Here is a 19,233-nt window from a genome sequence, read left to right on the forward strand (position 1 = left end):
TTTAGTTAGATCTAAATAGTATTTTATATATTTTAAAATTGTATATCAAATAAGTTTGATTAGATCTAAGAGGCTCTGATTCTTTGACAAGTCTACTTCGATGATTTTATTTGATTTCGAGATTTTAAAATAGATATGAATATACGTACTCCTGGGCTTCTCGAAGAGCACAGCAACCAGAGGACTCAGATACCCCTCCTTGTTGGTGAAGGGGTAATAGTAAGAGGGGAAGCCCCGTCGCGGGATGTACTGCACTGGGCCGATGTTCTCAACGTCTGCTGGATTCTCACCCTCGCATGATACCCAAACCGTATTTGCTTCTGGCTTGCCCGACTGCACGAAAAAGTATTTGCTTAGTTTCGAAAGAAAATATTAACTTTATTTTCCCTATTTTTTTTATAACTAGAATAATGAAACAGGTAATGTAAAATCGCAACCAACACCTATGTACATCAACATCACAGCATCACCTCAGCTGAGATGTACTTTTTTAATGGAATGGGTCACCAGCCTGCGGCAATGGTTTACGCTGGTGAGGCACCGGTGGAGAACTAATGAGATGAACAAGAAGTCAGGTCACTTAGACCATTGTGACGAAATCCCCAAGAATTTATCACGATGGTTTACAGGGAGAACCTCGTGGACGTGATAATGATAAACCCGACATGATGCATTGCTACCAATAGGGTCGTCCACATTCCTCACAGATCCTTCCCCCTCCTCCTATCTTGTGTTGCCAAGTAAAAAAAATATTAAAACTAGGGACTATTTATTGCATTTTTTTATTCTGTTGTAAATGGTACTGGGTGAAAACTAAACGCATACCGCCATCTTGATGTGCGATTTCAAATCTTCAGGCATGTTACCGGGGAGATCTTCAGTGGTATTGTATGGTTTAGGCTGCCAATTGAAGATCTGAAACATAAAGAGAATGTTATTAATACTGCATGTCGCCTTGCCTAACCCTCTCCATATAAAGCCGTGAAACTTTACTACAATAATTAAACGATAACACTATGACTTTTTCTCCACAGGATTACCCAACTAATATAAAATATTCACTCGTCAAATTTCCTAAAAAAAATTGTTTTTTATTAGTTCCTTAAACAAGTATGGTTTATAAAATAAGTGAAAAACTCAATTTTCACTAAAAAATCTATCTATCTATCTATAGAAAGAACTAAACTTTCACATGAACAGTCCAAGACAGTATAAAAATTTGTAAAAATCTACAAGACATTTGATTAATAATTAATTTTCAAAATAACGAAAAGTAATGTTTTATATTTACTGTAATGATAGAGTACGCCAAGTAAAGCATAGCATAAATATTTGAGTAGAACGGAATATAAATATTTACGGCAACATTTCAATCGTTTAGTGTGTTAATATAATTGTGCTTGGACGAGGGGTGAACCAAGGTCCTCTCACCCCTCACCCAAATGAATAAAGTTAGAACGAGTACTGAATAAAACGTACGTATGTCCACTTCTCTTATTTTATATTTCATTATCCCTTACGTCCTATTGCTGGCCAGGTGTCTCCTTTCATAACAGGAATGTTTGTCTATTCGATTACCACTATGAAAAGGATGTTGGGCAATACATTTTATTTCAAAACTAGCTGTGCCCGCGACTACGACCGCGTGGAATTTAACTTTATTTTTCTAAAATAAAAGTAGCCTAAGTTACTCCTTATTACATCAGCTACCTGCCAAAAAAGTTCCGTCAAATTTAGTCCAGCCATTTCAAAGAGTCATTAGCCAGAAAAAAATAGTAAAAAATGTTATTTTGGTGTATGCACCGTATTTATATTCATATGCATGTAGTAAAAAACGGTTATTTCAATATTACAAACAGATACTCTAATTTTATTTATATGTATAGATTACGTTACTTTGAGTGTAGTAAAACCAACTTTTCATTATCAACCCATTGTAGTCTTAACTTACTTACGTTTTTTGACTGTCCTATGACTATTTGAAAGTCCTTATAGTAGGTTTAGTTCAATATAGACTGTTTCGATGATCGGTTTAGCACAATCCCTTACTTCTGTAGGTACCAGATTCGATTCCTCGCATAGTGCAAACATTGAGTATGATTGTATCGGTCTGGTTGTTTTCAATGTATTATAAGTGTGTGTTTTTTATATACTATGTATGTGACGGCTAAAATGTCCTACATGTATAAATGATTTTTGAATTTGAATTTGAATTTGTATTATACCCGCGTGAATATTATATTTATGTTATTCTGATGTATAAGCTTTTGCGTGATAGAGTAACAAACATCCATCCATACTCACAAACTTTCACGTTTATAATATCAATAACATTTACAAAAATAACCACCAAGGTCGTCAAAGCTTGTTTTTTCTTTATTAACGTACGAATAAATTTATTACAGACTCTTCTCACATGTCAAGTCTACCGTCAGTTTTGATTCTAACCTTATTCAGCTTCAAGAAGACACAGGGGCCGGCTGCCTCGTAGTTGTACTGATTAGCAGCAGTGCAGGGATGGAACTCGTCTATTGGCACATCGCACACTTGCTTCTCACCAGTGGCGCCCGATGTTGGAGAGCATGGTACTCGGTTCTCAGCGCCGCTAGCTTCTCCGCTGCCACTTCCCTTCTTGCGATACTCTATGAAGATATTTTAATATTACATTTATTGTAACGGGCTAATCAAATATGTCTTCATATTTATCATATCTGATTGTATAAAGATTGAGTGCGTAGCGGTTTTTATGTTGATTGTCGCATGCCTAATCCTTGTTTATTGTTCTACATGTATTCACTTATAACAAAATATATTTAAAAAATCATTACGCAACTAGCGTGTTACTCCTTTAATGCTCATTTTTCTTGTGATGTTTAATTCCGAATGAGTGGTAGAATAAAAAAAAATTGACTATTCAAAAGTGCTTATATTAAGTATATTTGAATAAAGATTATTTCTATTCTAAAAATTGTAATTCAGTTTATATTGCTGTTCCTGTATAATTTCATGTTTTACTTCAGTTCTCAACAATTCTTCAAATAAATCTTCGTACTCCTAGTATTTATCCTGTATTCCTAAATATATGGGGTTTTATCCTATTTTTATTCTCAATTCTTGTAAATGTTTTGATCTTGTAACACTTATTTTTTCATGGGTATTACTTTAAATATCAATATATATAACTCTTCAGTATATGTAATAAACATACCTGTAATATATTAGACAATTAACATAACAATCTGTCATTACAGTTCTGTCTGAGTGGCAATTAACTACAATAAGTAATTATGCGTAAAACCTCAGACTTAAGTTATCTTACTAGTCACCTTGGCATACAATACTCACGTTCAAGGAACTCGTCGATCACCTTGGCCCATTTGAGCACGGAGCCCTTATCATTGGCCTTGTAGTAGATGAGGGTACTCTCCACGTTAGCAGAGTCCGGCATGGGTCTAAAGCCCAAACCTGGATTGGAAAGTCAAAACACAGAAATAGTTAACTATAAATTATTGGTCCTACTTTTGTGGCAATCAATTGTCACTCGTGGTATATATGCCATTAAGGTAGTCTATGAATATGAAACACCAGAGGGTTGACATCTTGCGTGTTGCTGACCCGCCTAAAATAACAGAGATGTCAAGAGCGCCAACCCTTAAAAAAAACCTTAATATACACTTCTTGAAAAACCTCATGCTGTACTCTGTAGAGAAATCCTCGGCAGGAAGACCATTCAAAATCTAAGAGTACGCAAGAGGAAGCTTCTCTGAAACCGCACTGTCCGAAACCACTTTAGTTCCAGCATGTGGATTTAAATTTTCTGTCGATGGCAAGCTGTGCAATTGTAAAAGGTAGTCGTAGGCATCATGTCGAGCAGCATCAGGGCCTAGTTACTAGGTTACTACTCTGATTTAGACCCCAGTTTTCATAAGTTCAACGAAAACACTATATCAAAGTATATTATTAACTGATCAGTGATATCAACACCAGTAATAAGTTCCGTCTAGTCTTCGGACCTAATATTAAATAACAAAGTATCTTATCTAGAATTAATTTTCCTTTCCTCATCGTGACTTTCATACACTTTCTTTCTTCCAATATCCAATTTCTTACCTGGATTACTTCCTATGATGGAGCCATCGAGTTGCCACTTGGGCATCTTCGAATCCAGGGTCTGGTAGAAGATGGCCAGCATGGCCGCGAAGAAGCCCACCAGAGCCGCATAGAAGATTAGGTAGAATAGCAAGATTTTAGCTGTGAACAAACATAATCATGATATTATTACACTGTATTCACACACTTAAACTTAAAAATGTAAAATTATTTAAAAGAGCAACACGCAAGTTTCTTGCTCGTTCTTCTTGGGATGAGACAGCTTTCCGAATGAGCGGTAGATTAAAAAAATATAATGACAATTCAAAAGTGCTAGAAAATCATTTATTCAAATAAACTTACATAGATGTAAGTTTATTTGAATAAATGATTTTCTATTCTATTCTATTGTGGTAGATTCCCATCGAATATAATGCAGTACATATTGTGTGACTAGATATCTTACACAGGTAAGTACAATTCATAAATACACGGGACATATGCTTATTTGAGTTATTGGGCTCTCACAAAATATGGTTGAACGCAGTTCTGGTTGTATTATCCGTTTTACTCTTTCATTCATAGTTATCTTTTAGGTACTGGTCTGCTCTAATCTAAGCATATTTTTGATGAATTGTAAAAACGCTCATCGTAATAAATTCTTGGTAAACTTGTCACGATGAACTAATTGACCTGACCTCATGCTGATCTTATCCTCCACTGGTGCCTGGCCAGCGTATACCGTTACAACAGGCGGGTGCACTATTCCATTATCATCCATCAAATAAAAAAAGTACCATGTCAATTGACCTCCATGCGGTTCCCCCTAGAAACCATCGTGATAAATTCCTGGTGAATTTACCACAATGGGCTAACTGATCTGACCTCATGCTCATCTTATCCTCCACTGGTGCCTCGCCAGCGTAAACCGTTAGCGCATCATTCCATTATCAATAAAAAAATCTTGATAAAGAATCTAGATGTGATCTAGAAGTTTCGAAGTCCAATGAATTGAGGCACTGACTGTGGCCAACTTATGAAACCTTTAACTTCCTATTAATTCGCATTCAATACAAATAGTATTGAGACAATAATTGGTACAAGTGGCGTCAATAGGAGTTTCCTACCAAATTGCCGGCCGACCACTGACCGCGTTTCAGCAACCTACACCGTATTCAGACCAATTGAAAAGATATAGTATCATCTAATTCATATTGTTTACTGATTTGCTGAAATTCAGTCAATGAAATCAATTTAAACATTTATTTATTGTGACTTTTATAATAATATCTCAGGACAATTGTCACATAGCGCCATCTAGTCCCAAGCTAAGCGGAGCTTGTGTTATAGCTAGTTATAACACAAGCTGACAACTGTTCGATATACAAAAAAATTAGGCAATTGTCATATGCTTGGACCTGTAGATACTAAACAAAAAACTGCGACCTACATAGATCTATTGTGCCCTCCTTTTACAGAGTTTGCTACCCAAACCTGTCAGGGACAAGAATTGAAGGATATTCTCAATACTGTTAGATATACTTATGTAAATACATTTTTTATAAATGTATTTTTATATGTTAATATACAAAGAAAACACCCAGGCCGATACAAGCAATCTTACTCATGAACACAATGTTTGTACCCTGTGAGGAATCGAACCCTCGACCATCAAAGATAGGTGTGCTAAACCGGTAAACCATCGAGACTTAAAAATATATTTTTTAATATTATACCAAAACTAGATGGCTATAATATATAAAATATATCTCTTCTGAGATTGAAATGTGTGTATTATTTAAAAAAATATAATTTTTTATAATATTGCAACCAGAGTGGATCGCTACATATAAATTTTTTTATATTATACAAAACACTAGCTACTCGCCCCGTCTTTGCACAGGTGTATATGTATTCTATATATAAACCTTCCTCTTGAATCACTCTACCAATTAAAAAAACCGCTTCAAAATCCGTTGCGTAGTTTTAAAGATTTAAGCATACATATGGACGGACAGATAGCGACAGCGACTTTGTTTTATAATATGTAGAGATGATGTAGAATGTATTTCTTCTCTGATTGAATGAAACAACAATGAGCGTAGTCAGCTGCATTGGCCTAAATACGAGTAATATGTGACAATCGGTCGATAACAAGCTACAGTTCGCGCTTGTCCACTAATTACTGTCCTATTACTATCATTTTCTGCCTCACTGTGAATTACTACAATAAGTAGGGTATATTATGAACTAGCTATGTCCGCGACTTCGTCCGCGTGTAATTTACGTTTATTTTTCTAAAATTAAGGATTTTTTCTAAAGTAAATGTTGCCTAAGTTACTCCTTATTACATCAGCTACCTGCCAATAAAAGTTCCGTCAAAATCGGTTCAGCCGTTTCAGAGATTAGCCGGAACAGACAGACAGACAGATAGACAAAAATTCTAAAAACATGAAAATTCATATGCATGTAGTAAAAAACGGTTATTTCAATATTACAAACTGACACTCTAATTTTATTTATGTGTATAGATTAAGTTTTCTAAAATTGCATTTAATTGAAACCATAAGCACAGATAGTAAACTATATTTTGTGATATCTCTGGTACAGAAATCACAATCCAGTCGTCCTTGGATCGATGTCACGAAGGACGCCGCGCGGCGCGCGCATCTCACCGCGTGCTCTGCCCCACCGGCACCGCTGAGCAAAGGCGGCGACCACTTGACCACAAGACTTTGTCATAATTAACATTTAGATAGATAGATAAATGCTTTATTCAACAATTATACATAGATAGATAGATAGATAGATATATCGTTTATTTATAGCATGAGATATATTTTATAAATAGAAATAAAGTTTACAAATAAAAAAATGGAGGTGGCTTTATGGATCGCAATGAGGAAGAGGCAACAAACAACAACAACAGGCAACAAACTCAGCATGAAGCTACAGATAAGTCTGCAGCGCTGATATTCTGTTCGTTCCTATAATATATATTTACTGTAGGAGCCAGAATATCATAGAATATGATATATTTACTAGCTGTACCTGTAGTTTCACTCCCATGAAACTGTCACCCGCGAAATTTATAGCCCACTAGCCCACCCGAACGGCTTCACACGGATGCATTACTAATCTTTGAATTTCTCGGCTAGTTATATACTATAACACGCATATAATATACATTACTTTAATATACATACTTCCTCTTGAATCACTCTATGTATTACTGAAAACTGCATTAAAATCCGTTGCGTAATTTAACATATATAAGCGTACAGACAGCGGTTGTTTTATACTATGTAACGATATGTTATTCTGATGTATAAGCTATTATTATTATTAGTATTATTGTAAAGTTTTATTAAAATCCATTTAGTAGTTTTTGCATGAAAGAGTAACAAACATCCATCCATACATACACACTCACAAAATTTCTCGTTTATGATGTTAGTAAGGTTATATGTAAGTCTGGTTTTTTTTTAATATATTTTTTTTACATAAACTACTCAGGACCATTATTTATACAGAGCTTGTGTTATGGGTACTAGACCATTGATAGAAATACTTAAAAACATTTTTTTTTAAATACATACATAATATATATGACGACCTCGGTGGTCTAGCGGTCTAGCACACCGCTTTACGACCGATGGTGGCGGGTTCGATTCCTCGCACGGCACAAACATTTGTATTCATGAGTATGATTGTTTGTATCGGTCTTGGTGCTTTCTATATATAATATGTATGTATTTACAAAAAAAAAATTATATATGCACTTGTATCAGATATCTAGTACCCGTAACACAAGCTTTAGATAGCTTAACTTGGGACTAGATGGCGCTGTGTGAATTGTCCTGAGATTATTATTATTATTATTATATATAGAAAACACTCATATATTTAATACAAACAATCAAACCCATGAATCAAGTGTTTTAATCTCGCAAGGATTCAAACCCACGGCCTTCGGAAGTAAAGCGATATGCTAATCTAACTGAAACATCTTACGCCGAGGCTATCAAATAAAAATAATTCTATCTTCTATAAATTACTTCCACGCTGACAATATTCAAAATATTTCAGCGACTGCAAAAACCTCTTTGTAATATTAAATTTGGGTTTACATAATATCCTACCCCAATATCGTGTTCAAGCTAAGTGGCTCCCTATTTGGTGATTTCATACATAATGCATATTCTTTCGTGATGTATCTGTTCAGGTTACGAACACTGATTACACTTTTGCTTTTGCATAGCATATGGTGGTCACTCTATTCTCCCAAATAATCTGTATAATTGTAAACATGTACCACATTTATTTAAAAAGAATACGAACTGAGTTTCTTGTCAGTTCTTATCATCTCGATATCATTCCGAACTGACGGTAGATTTGACATGTCATAAGAGTCTGTAATAGACCTACATGAATAAAGATATTTTGATTTGAATTTCAATATGCATTTCCTTATTACACTCCACTACTCAATTCTGGAATCTTTTATACTATAGATAACGTTTTAAAATGGACTGTATATCGCCCCTCCAATCGACCCCATCCAAATCAAATGGGGATTGACGTTACGACGGCCTGAGCAGAGATTCGAACCCCTGGCGGTGTTATACTAAAGTTGTAACCCTCAGACTAGAGTTAGACTTCAGCCACTTCATAAGTCCTTCCTTTGGTTTGGAATGTCATCTGCACTAACCCCCTATCGTCCGATGAACCTGTAAAGGCCAGCTGCGGCCAGCATTAGAATAGTTCGAAAAAAAAATAACTCTACTCTATACCTTCCTAGATAAATAAAACAGGTATGTAAGTCCGTTTTCATACTTTCCTATATAAAAAAGACAGGTATAAAAGTCATACCCTGCCTTGTATCTAGAAGGTAAGAAAACTGACAATCTATCTGTAAATGGTAACAGTCGTCTATATAGATGAACAGTAGACTTTTGAGTCGGCAACGCGCACGCGACAACCCTGGTGTTTCAGGCGTCCTTAGGCTATGGTAACCATTTACTATCAGATGGGCCGTATGCTGGTTCACCACCTACGTGGTATAAAAACAGTAGCATAAACATGACGTCATCAATTGACCCGTACACTCATGAGTTGCCATTCCAGAGTACTAAGGTATTATGCCTGCATCTAAAGGAAACAGCTTACAGAGCAAGCTGTTTTACGGCGGAAATAGGTGTGAAAGTAAACCCACGCAGACGACTTTGAACTCTACCTCTATAGTCATAAAGTATACTAAACAAGTAACAGGGAGACTTCATGAAACGCCTTTTTATCTTTTATATCTGACGGCCTCGGTGGTCTAGCGGTATACTTCACGCACTGCCTTACTTCGGATGGCAGGTTCGATTCCTGATATGATTGTTTGTATTGGTCTTAGCGTTTCCTGTATATATTATTTATTTACAACAAAAAAATGTAACTAAGTATATCTGTTAGTTGCCTAGTACACATAACACAAGCTCTGCTTAGCGTGAGACTAGATGGCGCTGTGTGAATCGTCCTGTGTTTTATACAGTTATGACTTAACTCTTGTAACTCTACTTTTTTACTAGTGTCGAGGCGAAACTGTGTTGAAACTACTAAAACGGATATTGAAATATATTATCAAATATGAATCACCATGTATAAATAAAGATGCCTAAATGACCTATTATAATTAATTTTATGAATAGAATAGAAAATCATTTATTCAAATAAACTTAATTTAAGCACTATTGAATAGCCATAACAATTTGTTTTTTATCGACCACTTGTTCCGAAAGCTGTCTCATCACAAGAAGAACGAGCGAGAAAGTTGTGTGTTGCTCTTTAAATAATCCTTGTAAGTTTACATTTACAAGTCGAAACGTGTGAATACAAACTACCAACCAGCACTAATTTTTGAACATTTTTATTAACTATGAATATTTTAATGAAATTTATTTATTATTAAAATAATAGACTCTATTTTGATGTCCTGTCATTATAATCAATAGATGGCGTTTTACAAATGTCGATATCATAAAAATAGAGAAATAGAAATAATCTTTATTCAAATTAACTTAATATAACATACTAGCTGTACCCGGGACTTCGTCCGTGTGGAATTTAACTTTATTTTTCTAAAATAAAAGTAGCCTAAGTTACTCCTTATGACATCAGCTACCTGCCAATAAAAGTCCCGTCGAAATCGGTCCAGCCATTTCAGAGATTAGGCGGAACAAACAGACAGACAGACAAAAATTGTAAAAAAAAATATTTTGGTGTATGTACCGTAATTATAATCATATGCATATATGTAGTAAAAAACGGTTATTTCAATATTACAAACAGACACTCCAAGTTTATTTATTTGTATAGATTTAAATAGTCATATTATTTATTTCATTCTACCGCCCATTCAGAAAGCAGACTCATCACAATAAGAATAGAATAGAATAGAAAGCATAGAAAATCATTTATTCAAATAAACTTACATTGAAGCACTATTGAATAGTCACATTTTTTTAATCTTCCGATTTTTTTTAATCTAAGAAAGTGCGAACATGCGGGTTGCTATCCTTACTCCTTACTAATATTATAAATGCGAAAGTAACTCTGTCTGTCTGTCTGTCTCGCTTTCACGTCAAAACTACTGAACCGATTTAAATGAAATAAATGTATATGTATCAAATACACAGGTAGTCTGGACCCTGAGAAAGGACATAAGCTACTTTTGAATGCGAAAAAAGGGTTGTGAGGGGTTGAAAGTGCGGATGAAAGATTGTATGGAAGAATCGTCATTTTTGAAGCTAAAAGATTGAATCATTTTTGAGGCTGTTGATTAAATATGAATAAATATGACATTCAAAGTTTGTAAAAATTTTACCCTTAAGGGGGTAAAATATCATATATGTAATTTAAAAATATATTATATAAATTGGGCGATATATAATAATAAGTGTGATGCAGACGAAGTCGCGTGGGGCAGCTAGCTTTAAATAAATGTGATTCAAATACAAGCAGATGTTATTAACGTAAATGATTGTGAATAATGTGACCAATGAATGAGTACACCCACAGGACAGTGTTACAATAACCACATACATAATATATAACAGTATGACATAACAGAGTCATTACTACTGTAATTTGTATGAAAAAACTATACAAACATTGTAATTAGTTATTTTAAGACATATGTCATTTTGTTTCTAATATCCCTGGACAATTAACACAGTGCCATCTAGTCCCACGGTAAGCAGAGCTTGTGTTGTGGGTACTAGACAACTGATATAAATACTTAGATACTTTTTTTTGTAATTACATATATAATATACATAACCCTGGACAATTAACACAGCGCCATCTAGTCCCACGGGTAGCAGAGCTTGTGTTGTAGGTACTAGACAACTGATATAAATCTTGTCAGTTCTTCTCATCTCGAAATCATTCCGAACTGACGGTAGATTTGACATATCATAAGAGTCTGTAATAGACCTACATGAATAAAGATAATTTGAATTTTAATATTTAGATTTTTTAAAATACATATATAATATATATAGGAAACACCCAGACCGATAAAACAATCACTTACTCAGGAATATAAATGTTAGCACCGTGCGAGGAATCGAACCCGCAACCATCGGAAGTAAAGCGGTGTGGTTAACCGCTAGACCACCGAGGCATTCAAAATGTACGTAATGTATAGCAAAATGATGCTAATTTGGCGACTTAAGTAGTGATCTTAGTACTTAGTGTCATTTCGTACAGCGCATGTGCAATCCACAACTCATAGTTACATATACATATATGTATGTACATATGAAACCAGTCTATTAAATTTTCAATATAAATAAACCAGTCAAAAACCACTGCATTTAAAAATGTATTTAGTTTAATTTGATAGTCGGTTTCTTCAATTGATTTTTTATTTTTTCTGTTCTAAGGTAACATAAATGGATACCTTTTGCTTTTATATGCCATTAATTTATATGATTAATGTATTAAATAATTGTTGATTTGTATATTACAATTTTCATACTGTTAATGTGTATGTAGATTCTAGGTATCGAATATAAAAACCGCCATTTTCAATCACAGAGTATGCATTTTTAAAATACGATGTTACGTAATAATCGTTCCACTTATACCCATAACCGTATAATGTCTTTGTCCTGCGCGTCATTTTATTTTTTAATTAACGCGAACTACTTTTCATAGATTAAAAATAAATTACATGTCAAGTGACGTCATCGATTTCCCTCCAAAATTGGCAACGATCCTTTGTCATGCGAGCGACGTTGAATTTGGAATGTATGAAAAAAACTCACCCCAACTGGATCCCGTGCGGCCAAGGACCTGGCCGGTCTCGGAGTTGTACAGGAATATTCTGAAGGCCTCCCATTTCCCTAGGTCCGGTGGCGGAGCGTAGTACTGTTCAGCAACTTTCGTCTTGTCAGCCATGATGAAACGCCAAGCCGGACTGCGGATGGGAATCGATTGCCGGCGCCTTCGCCCCGTCGTGCCCCTCCCGCGTCGCCGCGCCCCCTCCGTCGCCTGTGCACTACCCCTGCAACCCCAGTCGCCCCTTACGTAACGATTACGTAAGGCGGGCGGCGCGCGCATGTGTCAGACCTACATTACACAAACCAGTGTAGTAGACCTCTCTTATATTGCAATGTTATACTTTTCTGTAACTCTTATTGCAATTGTAGAGAGTTATGAGGGTTTTTATTAAATTGGTTTTTAGTATAAGAGATAATCTATATATTGTGATGTATTGATATATGTATCTATATATTTTCAATATATATCTTCATTACAACATTGTAGGCCAGTCAAAGTTGGTCGGTTAATAGTATGAAACAAAAATTGATTTTATGTTTGCGCAGGTGATTTAAATAAATATATACAAGTGTCTATTTGTGGGAACTGCTATTAAAATTATATCTTTTCTACAAAAATACAATAGCATATGATGGTCACTACATTCTGCTAATTATTTTTTTTTAAAAATTCAATATTCTTTATTATTTACTATTTTACAATTACATTCTACAGTTGTTGAAGTCTCCTTTTTTAACATAAAGTTGCCTGTAACCAGGAGTTTCCACTCTTCCATAGCTTATATCCAACATTTGTAAAATGTTTCTAGTTTATTATATATTATACAATAATTACTTATATAATTCAATTTTAAAATACACACATTATAGGACTATATATGTACATATGTGCGTGTGTGTGTGATTATACAACAGTTTTAGCAGTGATGATAATGATGCAGAAATAATTCAGTTTTATTATAATTTAATGTTTTTATCCAATCCATCAGTACATTTTTACACTCACGATAATTTTTAATTTTTAATTTAAATATGTATTTATAATTATTTCCTCGTTGATATAATAAAACTAATTTAGAATTTAATTATTATAATAATACCTGCAATAGATAAATAAATATATTTTAATTTTAATATATTAAGTATCTGTCATAGACTTAATTTTTTTAATTTATTATTTATAGACTTTATAGCTGGACTGGTGGTGTAGCATATCTCTTTATTATCCGATAGTCGCGGGTTCGATTCCTCGCACGGAACAAATATTTGTATTCATGAGTATGATTGTTTGTAGGTCTGGTTGTTATCTCTGTATAATATGTATGTATTTACAAAAAAAATCTATGTATTTACCTCAGTTGTCTGTAGTACCCATAACACAAGCTCTGCTTAGCTTGGTACTAGATGGTGTCGTGTAAATTTTCCTGAGATATTATTATACATTAAATATGTTTTAATTAAAAATTTCATAATTTTTCACAGAAAGTTTTAAAAGAATTACATCTACTGAATGTGTGTTTAGTGGAATGACCTTGAAATCTTTAAATTAATAGAAAGTCGCCCAGTTCGACCTTGAAATATAAGAGAAATCGATGTAATACATTAGAAAAACTGTCACGTCATACCCTCATCCTTTCCACTTGTGTTCGCGTATTTCCTCATAGAAAGTACTTCTCTCATATTTGGGATATTTTGTTCAGTAAAAATTACAAATATACAAAAATAATTTACGTTTTCACGCAAAAACTACTGAACCGATGATCATGAAATCTTGCACACATGTTCTTAGAGGTATTAAAATGAACATAGGATACTTTTTATTAAAATGAAATTTATATTTGTTATAAAAAACAAAAAATAAAATATCAACATTTCGCTACTTCAGCGCCATGTAACAGCCAGTAAGGAAATTATGTGAGCGAAGCCGTGTGTAAAAGCTAGTATGTATATATTTTACCATTAGTGTATATTGTAAAAGGTAACATCCCATATGTAATTGTTGTAATTGTCATATAAAATTAGTGTTTAAAGAATATTGTAATAAATACCATCCTGATCATCCGGATGAATGGCGGTCCTCCACAGTGCGGTTTTCTAGGAACTTTTTACCTTGCACAAGCACATTATGGAATCACCTTCCAGGTATTTCCGAACCGATACGATATTGAAACCTTCAAGAAAGGAGCTTATTCCTTTTTAAAAGGACGACAACGTACTTGCAATTTCCCTGGTGTTGCGGGTGCTCATGGGCGGCGGTAAACACTTACCATCAGGTGAGCCGCATACTCGTTTGTCCCCTGTATTATAAAAAAAAATACAGCTGTTAATATGTCATAATAAATAAATAAAATAAAATGAGTTCGTATCGTGTAATTGGAATAATAAAATACTGATAATATTATCTGATTGCATAAAGAATGAGTTAGTTGTTACTTTGTATTTATTTGTTTAAAATAACATGTAATCAAAAGAGCAACACACAAGTTTCTTGCTGGTTCTTGTGATGGAGTCTGCATTCCAAATGACGAGTAGACTAAAAAAGTATGACCATTCAAAAGTACTTGTGTTGAGCTTACTTGAATAAAAAATATTTCTATTTCTATTACTGACGGTTCGAGAAATGGTAAATGGTAACAGTCGTTTTATTGAACAGTATCACGAACGTGATATCGTCATGTGAAGCCATTTCGAAGTATTTAGTAATAGTACTGGTTAGGAGGGAGAATGGGATTGTTTAGTAATGTTAACTAATAACCACATTAGTACCATTTTTTTAAACTGATAATATGATATGGAATGGTGTACTCACCTGCGCTAACGGTTTACGCTGGCGGGGTACCAGTGGAGGATGATAAGATGAGCATGAGGTCAGGTCAGTTAGGCCATCGTGACAAATTCAAGAGCAATTTAACTCGATGGTTTCCAGGGGGAACCGCGTGGAGGTCAACCTGACATGTCAAGTTGAACTCCACGCGGTTCCCACTGGTAGCGATCATGATAAATTCCTGGTAAATTTGCAACGATAGGCTAACTAGTGCCCTGCCAACGTTAAGGGTGCACCATTATCATTTTCATTTATCATTAATTAAATATATATATATATATATATATATATATATATATATGGTTCAGGAAAACTACCGAAATCACTGTTTTTTTTTTCAGTGACACTCAACTCTATGTAGAAAGGTCTCATGTGTTCCCACACGTAAGCACAATTTTAACGCCTGCTCATTTCGTGCCAGCAAATATCATACCCCAAGCGCCAACAGGTGCTAGGGCGACTCCAGTATGTATTGCCCCAGTACATCACTTTCTTTAACCTTGTCCATATACATTACACGGAGGAGTAAAGTATCCAGCTTTTACACCCTATTTTACTCTGCCATATGCCACTCGTCAGCTGATACACACAGCCGTGTTGCACAAGTCACTGGTCATGTAAGCGACTCTGTATAAAGTCGTCGGTAATTTTAGTTTTTATCAATAAAAACGCCTGGTCATAAGAACGAGCAACAAATGTCTTGGAAACAAAATAACAGGCGTGGATTATTACACACGGTAGTATATAAGAAATCGCACATGTCATCTAGTTTAAGTTATCTTTTCATATATAGTACCGAAGCAGTTTACATACAGACAAGTGTTTTTTTCTGCAATTTGAGGTTAATGTACCTTTTGTACTTTCTTAATTTCTTTACCTTATGTTTTCTTTATTGTGATAGTTATGAAATATTTGATATCTATAAAGACACGATCAGTTTATAAATATTTATTATTCTGTTCTATAATAATTAAAAAAACTATACTACTATGGCGTTTTCATGGTTGGAAGGTTTATTTCATTAAATTAAAATTTATATAAGATTTAAATAATATAAATAAAAAATCTTACTTAAAATTAAAACAATAACCTTTTAATAATTAAGTTATACATACTCGATTGTATAAACAGTTTTAATTAATACAAAAAAATGAAATTGAAGTGTCTGTACGTAATTTAACATTAACATATTTTCACTAGATGCGTATGAAAGTGTATGCGTTAATATTATTTAACGTTAAAATTAATAAAAAAAATATTATCTGTCTGTTCTTGCAAATCTATAAAACGGCTGGATAGATTTTATGAGAATTAATGATTTATAGGACTTTCACTCGCAGATGGCTAACGTTGTAAGGAGTAACTTAGGCTACTTTTATTTCAAAAATGTTATTTCTTTTTTTATAGCAACTTCCATAATATCAATATAGACATTTAGTACTTCTATTTTATTAAATAAATATTAATTCTTCTATTAAACTATAGTAATTTCAATCCTTTTTATCTTCAGGTTTTATCAGTCCCTGCTCGTTGATAGGACTAGCATGAGGTTTAGTCCACGCCTGGCATATACAAGTAGGGCCTGGTCCACCAGACTGATGCCCACCAGACACCTGAAGACCTCCACTTTGAATACCGCCGGAACCTGGAGTTTCCTGGTTGATCACTTGTGTTTGACCTTGGAATTGGGTACTTGACTGATTCTGATTTTGTCCGGCGACTTGCTGGTTTTGCCCGGCGACTTGCTGGTTTAGCCCGGCGACTTGCTGATTTTGCCAGACGACTTGCTGATTTTGCCCGACGACTTGCTGATTCTGATTATGCCCGGAACTCGGTATATAATAACCTTGATTTTGATTTTGATTCTGTACATAATTGCCATTATTCTGTGGATATGTCACGTACTGGTTTTGAGATTGACTTTGTGACTGACTGACTGAACTACCATAATTACCCTGTATTGGAACGGGGTAATTGTTTGGAACGTAATTGCCAGGCGATGGTTGATAATTGCCATTCCCGGATTGGTAATTGCCATTTCCAGGTTGATAATTGCCATTCCCGGATTGGTAATTGCCATTTCCAGGTTGATAATTGCCATTCCCAGGTTGGTAATTGCCATTCCCGGGTTGATAGTTTCCATATTGATTTTGGTACTGGTTCTGATAATTGCTTTGTTGGCTCCACTGATTAGCGTATTGAGGTTGGTAGCCCTGCTGTGGGGCATAGGTCTGCTGATTCGGATACGTTTGCTGGTTGGGCAGTCCAGTGGTTGATGGTTTTTGCTTGTGACTTTGCACAATATCAATAACGCCTCCTATTAATTTCTCAGGTATCAGCAATCCCACTTTACGAGGCTCCTTCTCGTTGGCTGAGGTCACGTGATGTACCGCAATGAGGAGGTAACACTGAAAACAATATAATCGGTATTTTCTTTATTACTGCTTATTCCACCCTTAAAACAAATACAAAAATGTGCATATCCTATTCTTATTTATTTAGAGATTTAGTTGACGGTCTCCGTGGTGTAGAGGTTTAGCACACCGCTTTATTTACTACGGTCGCGGATTCAATTCCTCGCACGGTACATGTATTCATGAGTATGATTCTTCGTATAGGTCTGGGTGTTTTCTATTTATATTTTGTATGTATTTACAAAATAAAATGTATATAATAATTTGTATCAGTTGTGTAGTGTTAAAACAAGCTTTTCTTAAATTGGGACTAGATGGCGCTGTGTGAATTGTCCTACGATATTATTATTATATTATCCATCCATCCATATTAATAAACTATACATATAAATAAAATTGGAGTGTCTGTTTGTAATATTGAAATAACCGTCTTTTACTACATGCATGTGAATATAAATACGGTACATACAGCAAAATAACATTTTTTACAATTTTTGTCTGTCTGTCTGTTTGCTCCGGCTAATCTCTGAAATGGCTCGACCGTTTTTGATGGAACTTTTATTGGCAAGTAGGTGATGTAATAGGGAGTAACTTAGGCTACTTTTATTTTAGGAAAATAAAGTTAAATTCCACACAGACGAAGTTACGTGTACAGCTAGTGTTATACATATATATATTTTACTAGCAGACCCGGCCACGCGTTGCCGTGTCTCAGGTTCTTGAATAAAATATTATTGCGACTATAAATTGAGATGTAAGCTATCCTATCTTTCAAGTTGGATCAAATTGCACACAATGTGCAAAACAAATTTGCAATCAGTTCAGTAGTTTAGGAGTCCATCGCGGAAAACCTGATACGTAATTTTTATATATAAAAATATAAGCAAATACTTACGAAAATGATGAATTCAGCGCAGCCTCCCATCTTGGACTCCTGATGATCTCTCTCAGAGGTGGTATCACGATTGGTACGATACCTTCAAGGACACACTTTTATACCTTCATGGGCAGTCCGGGGACGCTACCAACTGTATTGATATCTCAGGGCTGCCACCAATATATATATTAATTTTATAATTCAATTTATAATAATAATAAAAATCTCATGACAATTCACACAGTGCCATCTAGTCCGAAGTTAAGCTAGCTAAAGTTTATGTTATGGGTACTAGATAACTGATACAAGTACATACATATGTTTTTGTCATAAATACATACATAGGACACACCCAGATCAATACAAACAATCATACTCATGAATACAAATTTATGAGAAAATCGAAAGCACAAATTATTATTACTATTATAATAAAATAGAAAACGAGCCGTGTCTATGCATAAATATTAAAAATAGTCTATTTAACTATTATTTTGAATTCAACTATAGGTTGTATTCATAATTATAATTGTTTGTTATGTTTGTGTTCATTGACATTATGTTTTTAGAAAAATAATAAATAAATATCTAAGTATTTATATCAGTTGTCTAGTGCCCATAACACGAGCTCTGCTTAGCTAGGGACTAGATGGCGCTGTGAGAGTTCTCCAGGAGTAATATTATTAAATAATTTAA

General features: G+C 34.5%; 2 protein-coding genes across 2 annotated transcripts; both read right to left on the bottom strand.

The window, feature by feature from the left end:
- Positions 1-149: 149 nt before the first annotated feature.
- On the bottom strand, positions 150-12,576 carry LOC131845382 (sodium/potassium-transporting ATPase subunit beta-2-like; the record flags this gene model as incomplete). The annotated part of the gene is made up of 6 exons (XM_059194434.1): positions 12,408-12,576; positions 4,111-4,251; positions 3,346-3,465; positions 2,449-2,642; positions 826-915; positions 150-333 (listed from the first exon to the last, which is right to left on the bottom strand). Coding segments are annotated over exons 1-6 (862 nt in total), but the record flags the coding sequence as incomplete, so codon positions are not given.
- A 3,880-nt stretch (positions 12,577-16,456) lies between these two features.
- LOC131845384 (homeobox protein 2-like) lies at positions 16,457-18,611 on the bottom strand. Its single transcript, XM_059194436.1, has 2 exons — positions 18,556-18,611; positions 16,457-17,654 (listed from the first exon to the last, which is right to left on the bottom strand). Exons 1-2 carry the CDS (start codon positions 18,583-18,585, stop codon positions 16,737-16,739), a joined length of 948 nt encoding a protein of 315 aa, XP_059050419.1. The 5' UTR covers positions 18,586-18,611; the 3' UTR covers positions 16,457-16,736.
- Between the last annotated feature and the right edge of the window lie 622 nt (positions 18,612-19,233).

The sequence above is a fragment of the Achroia grisella genome, unplaced genomic scaffold (assembly GCF_030625045.1).
Source record: "Achroia grisella isolate CSIRO2021 unplaced genomic scaffold, CSIRO_AGI_Agris_v1 utg4642, whole genome shotgun sequence".
Taxonomy (NCBI): Eukaryota; Metazoa; Arthropoda; class Insecta; order Lepidoptera; family Pyralidae; genus Achroia; species Achroia grisella.

What these genes read in the sequence shown, in the direction of transcription:
- LOC131845384 (XM_059194436.1), bottom strand. Translation starts at nt 18,585, where the DNA reads ATGGGAGGCTGCGCTGAATTCATCATTTTC. An exon ending in GCGCTGAATTCATCATTTTC is followed by an intron (nt 17,655 to 18,555) that starts GTAAGTATTTGC and finishes TATTGTTTTCAG; the next exon opens with TGTTACCTCCTCATTGCGGT.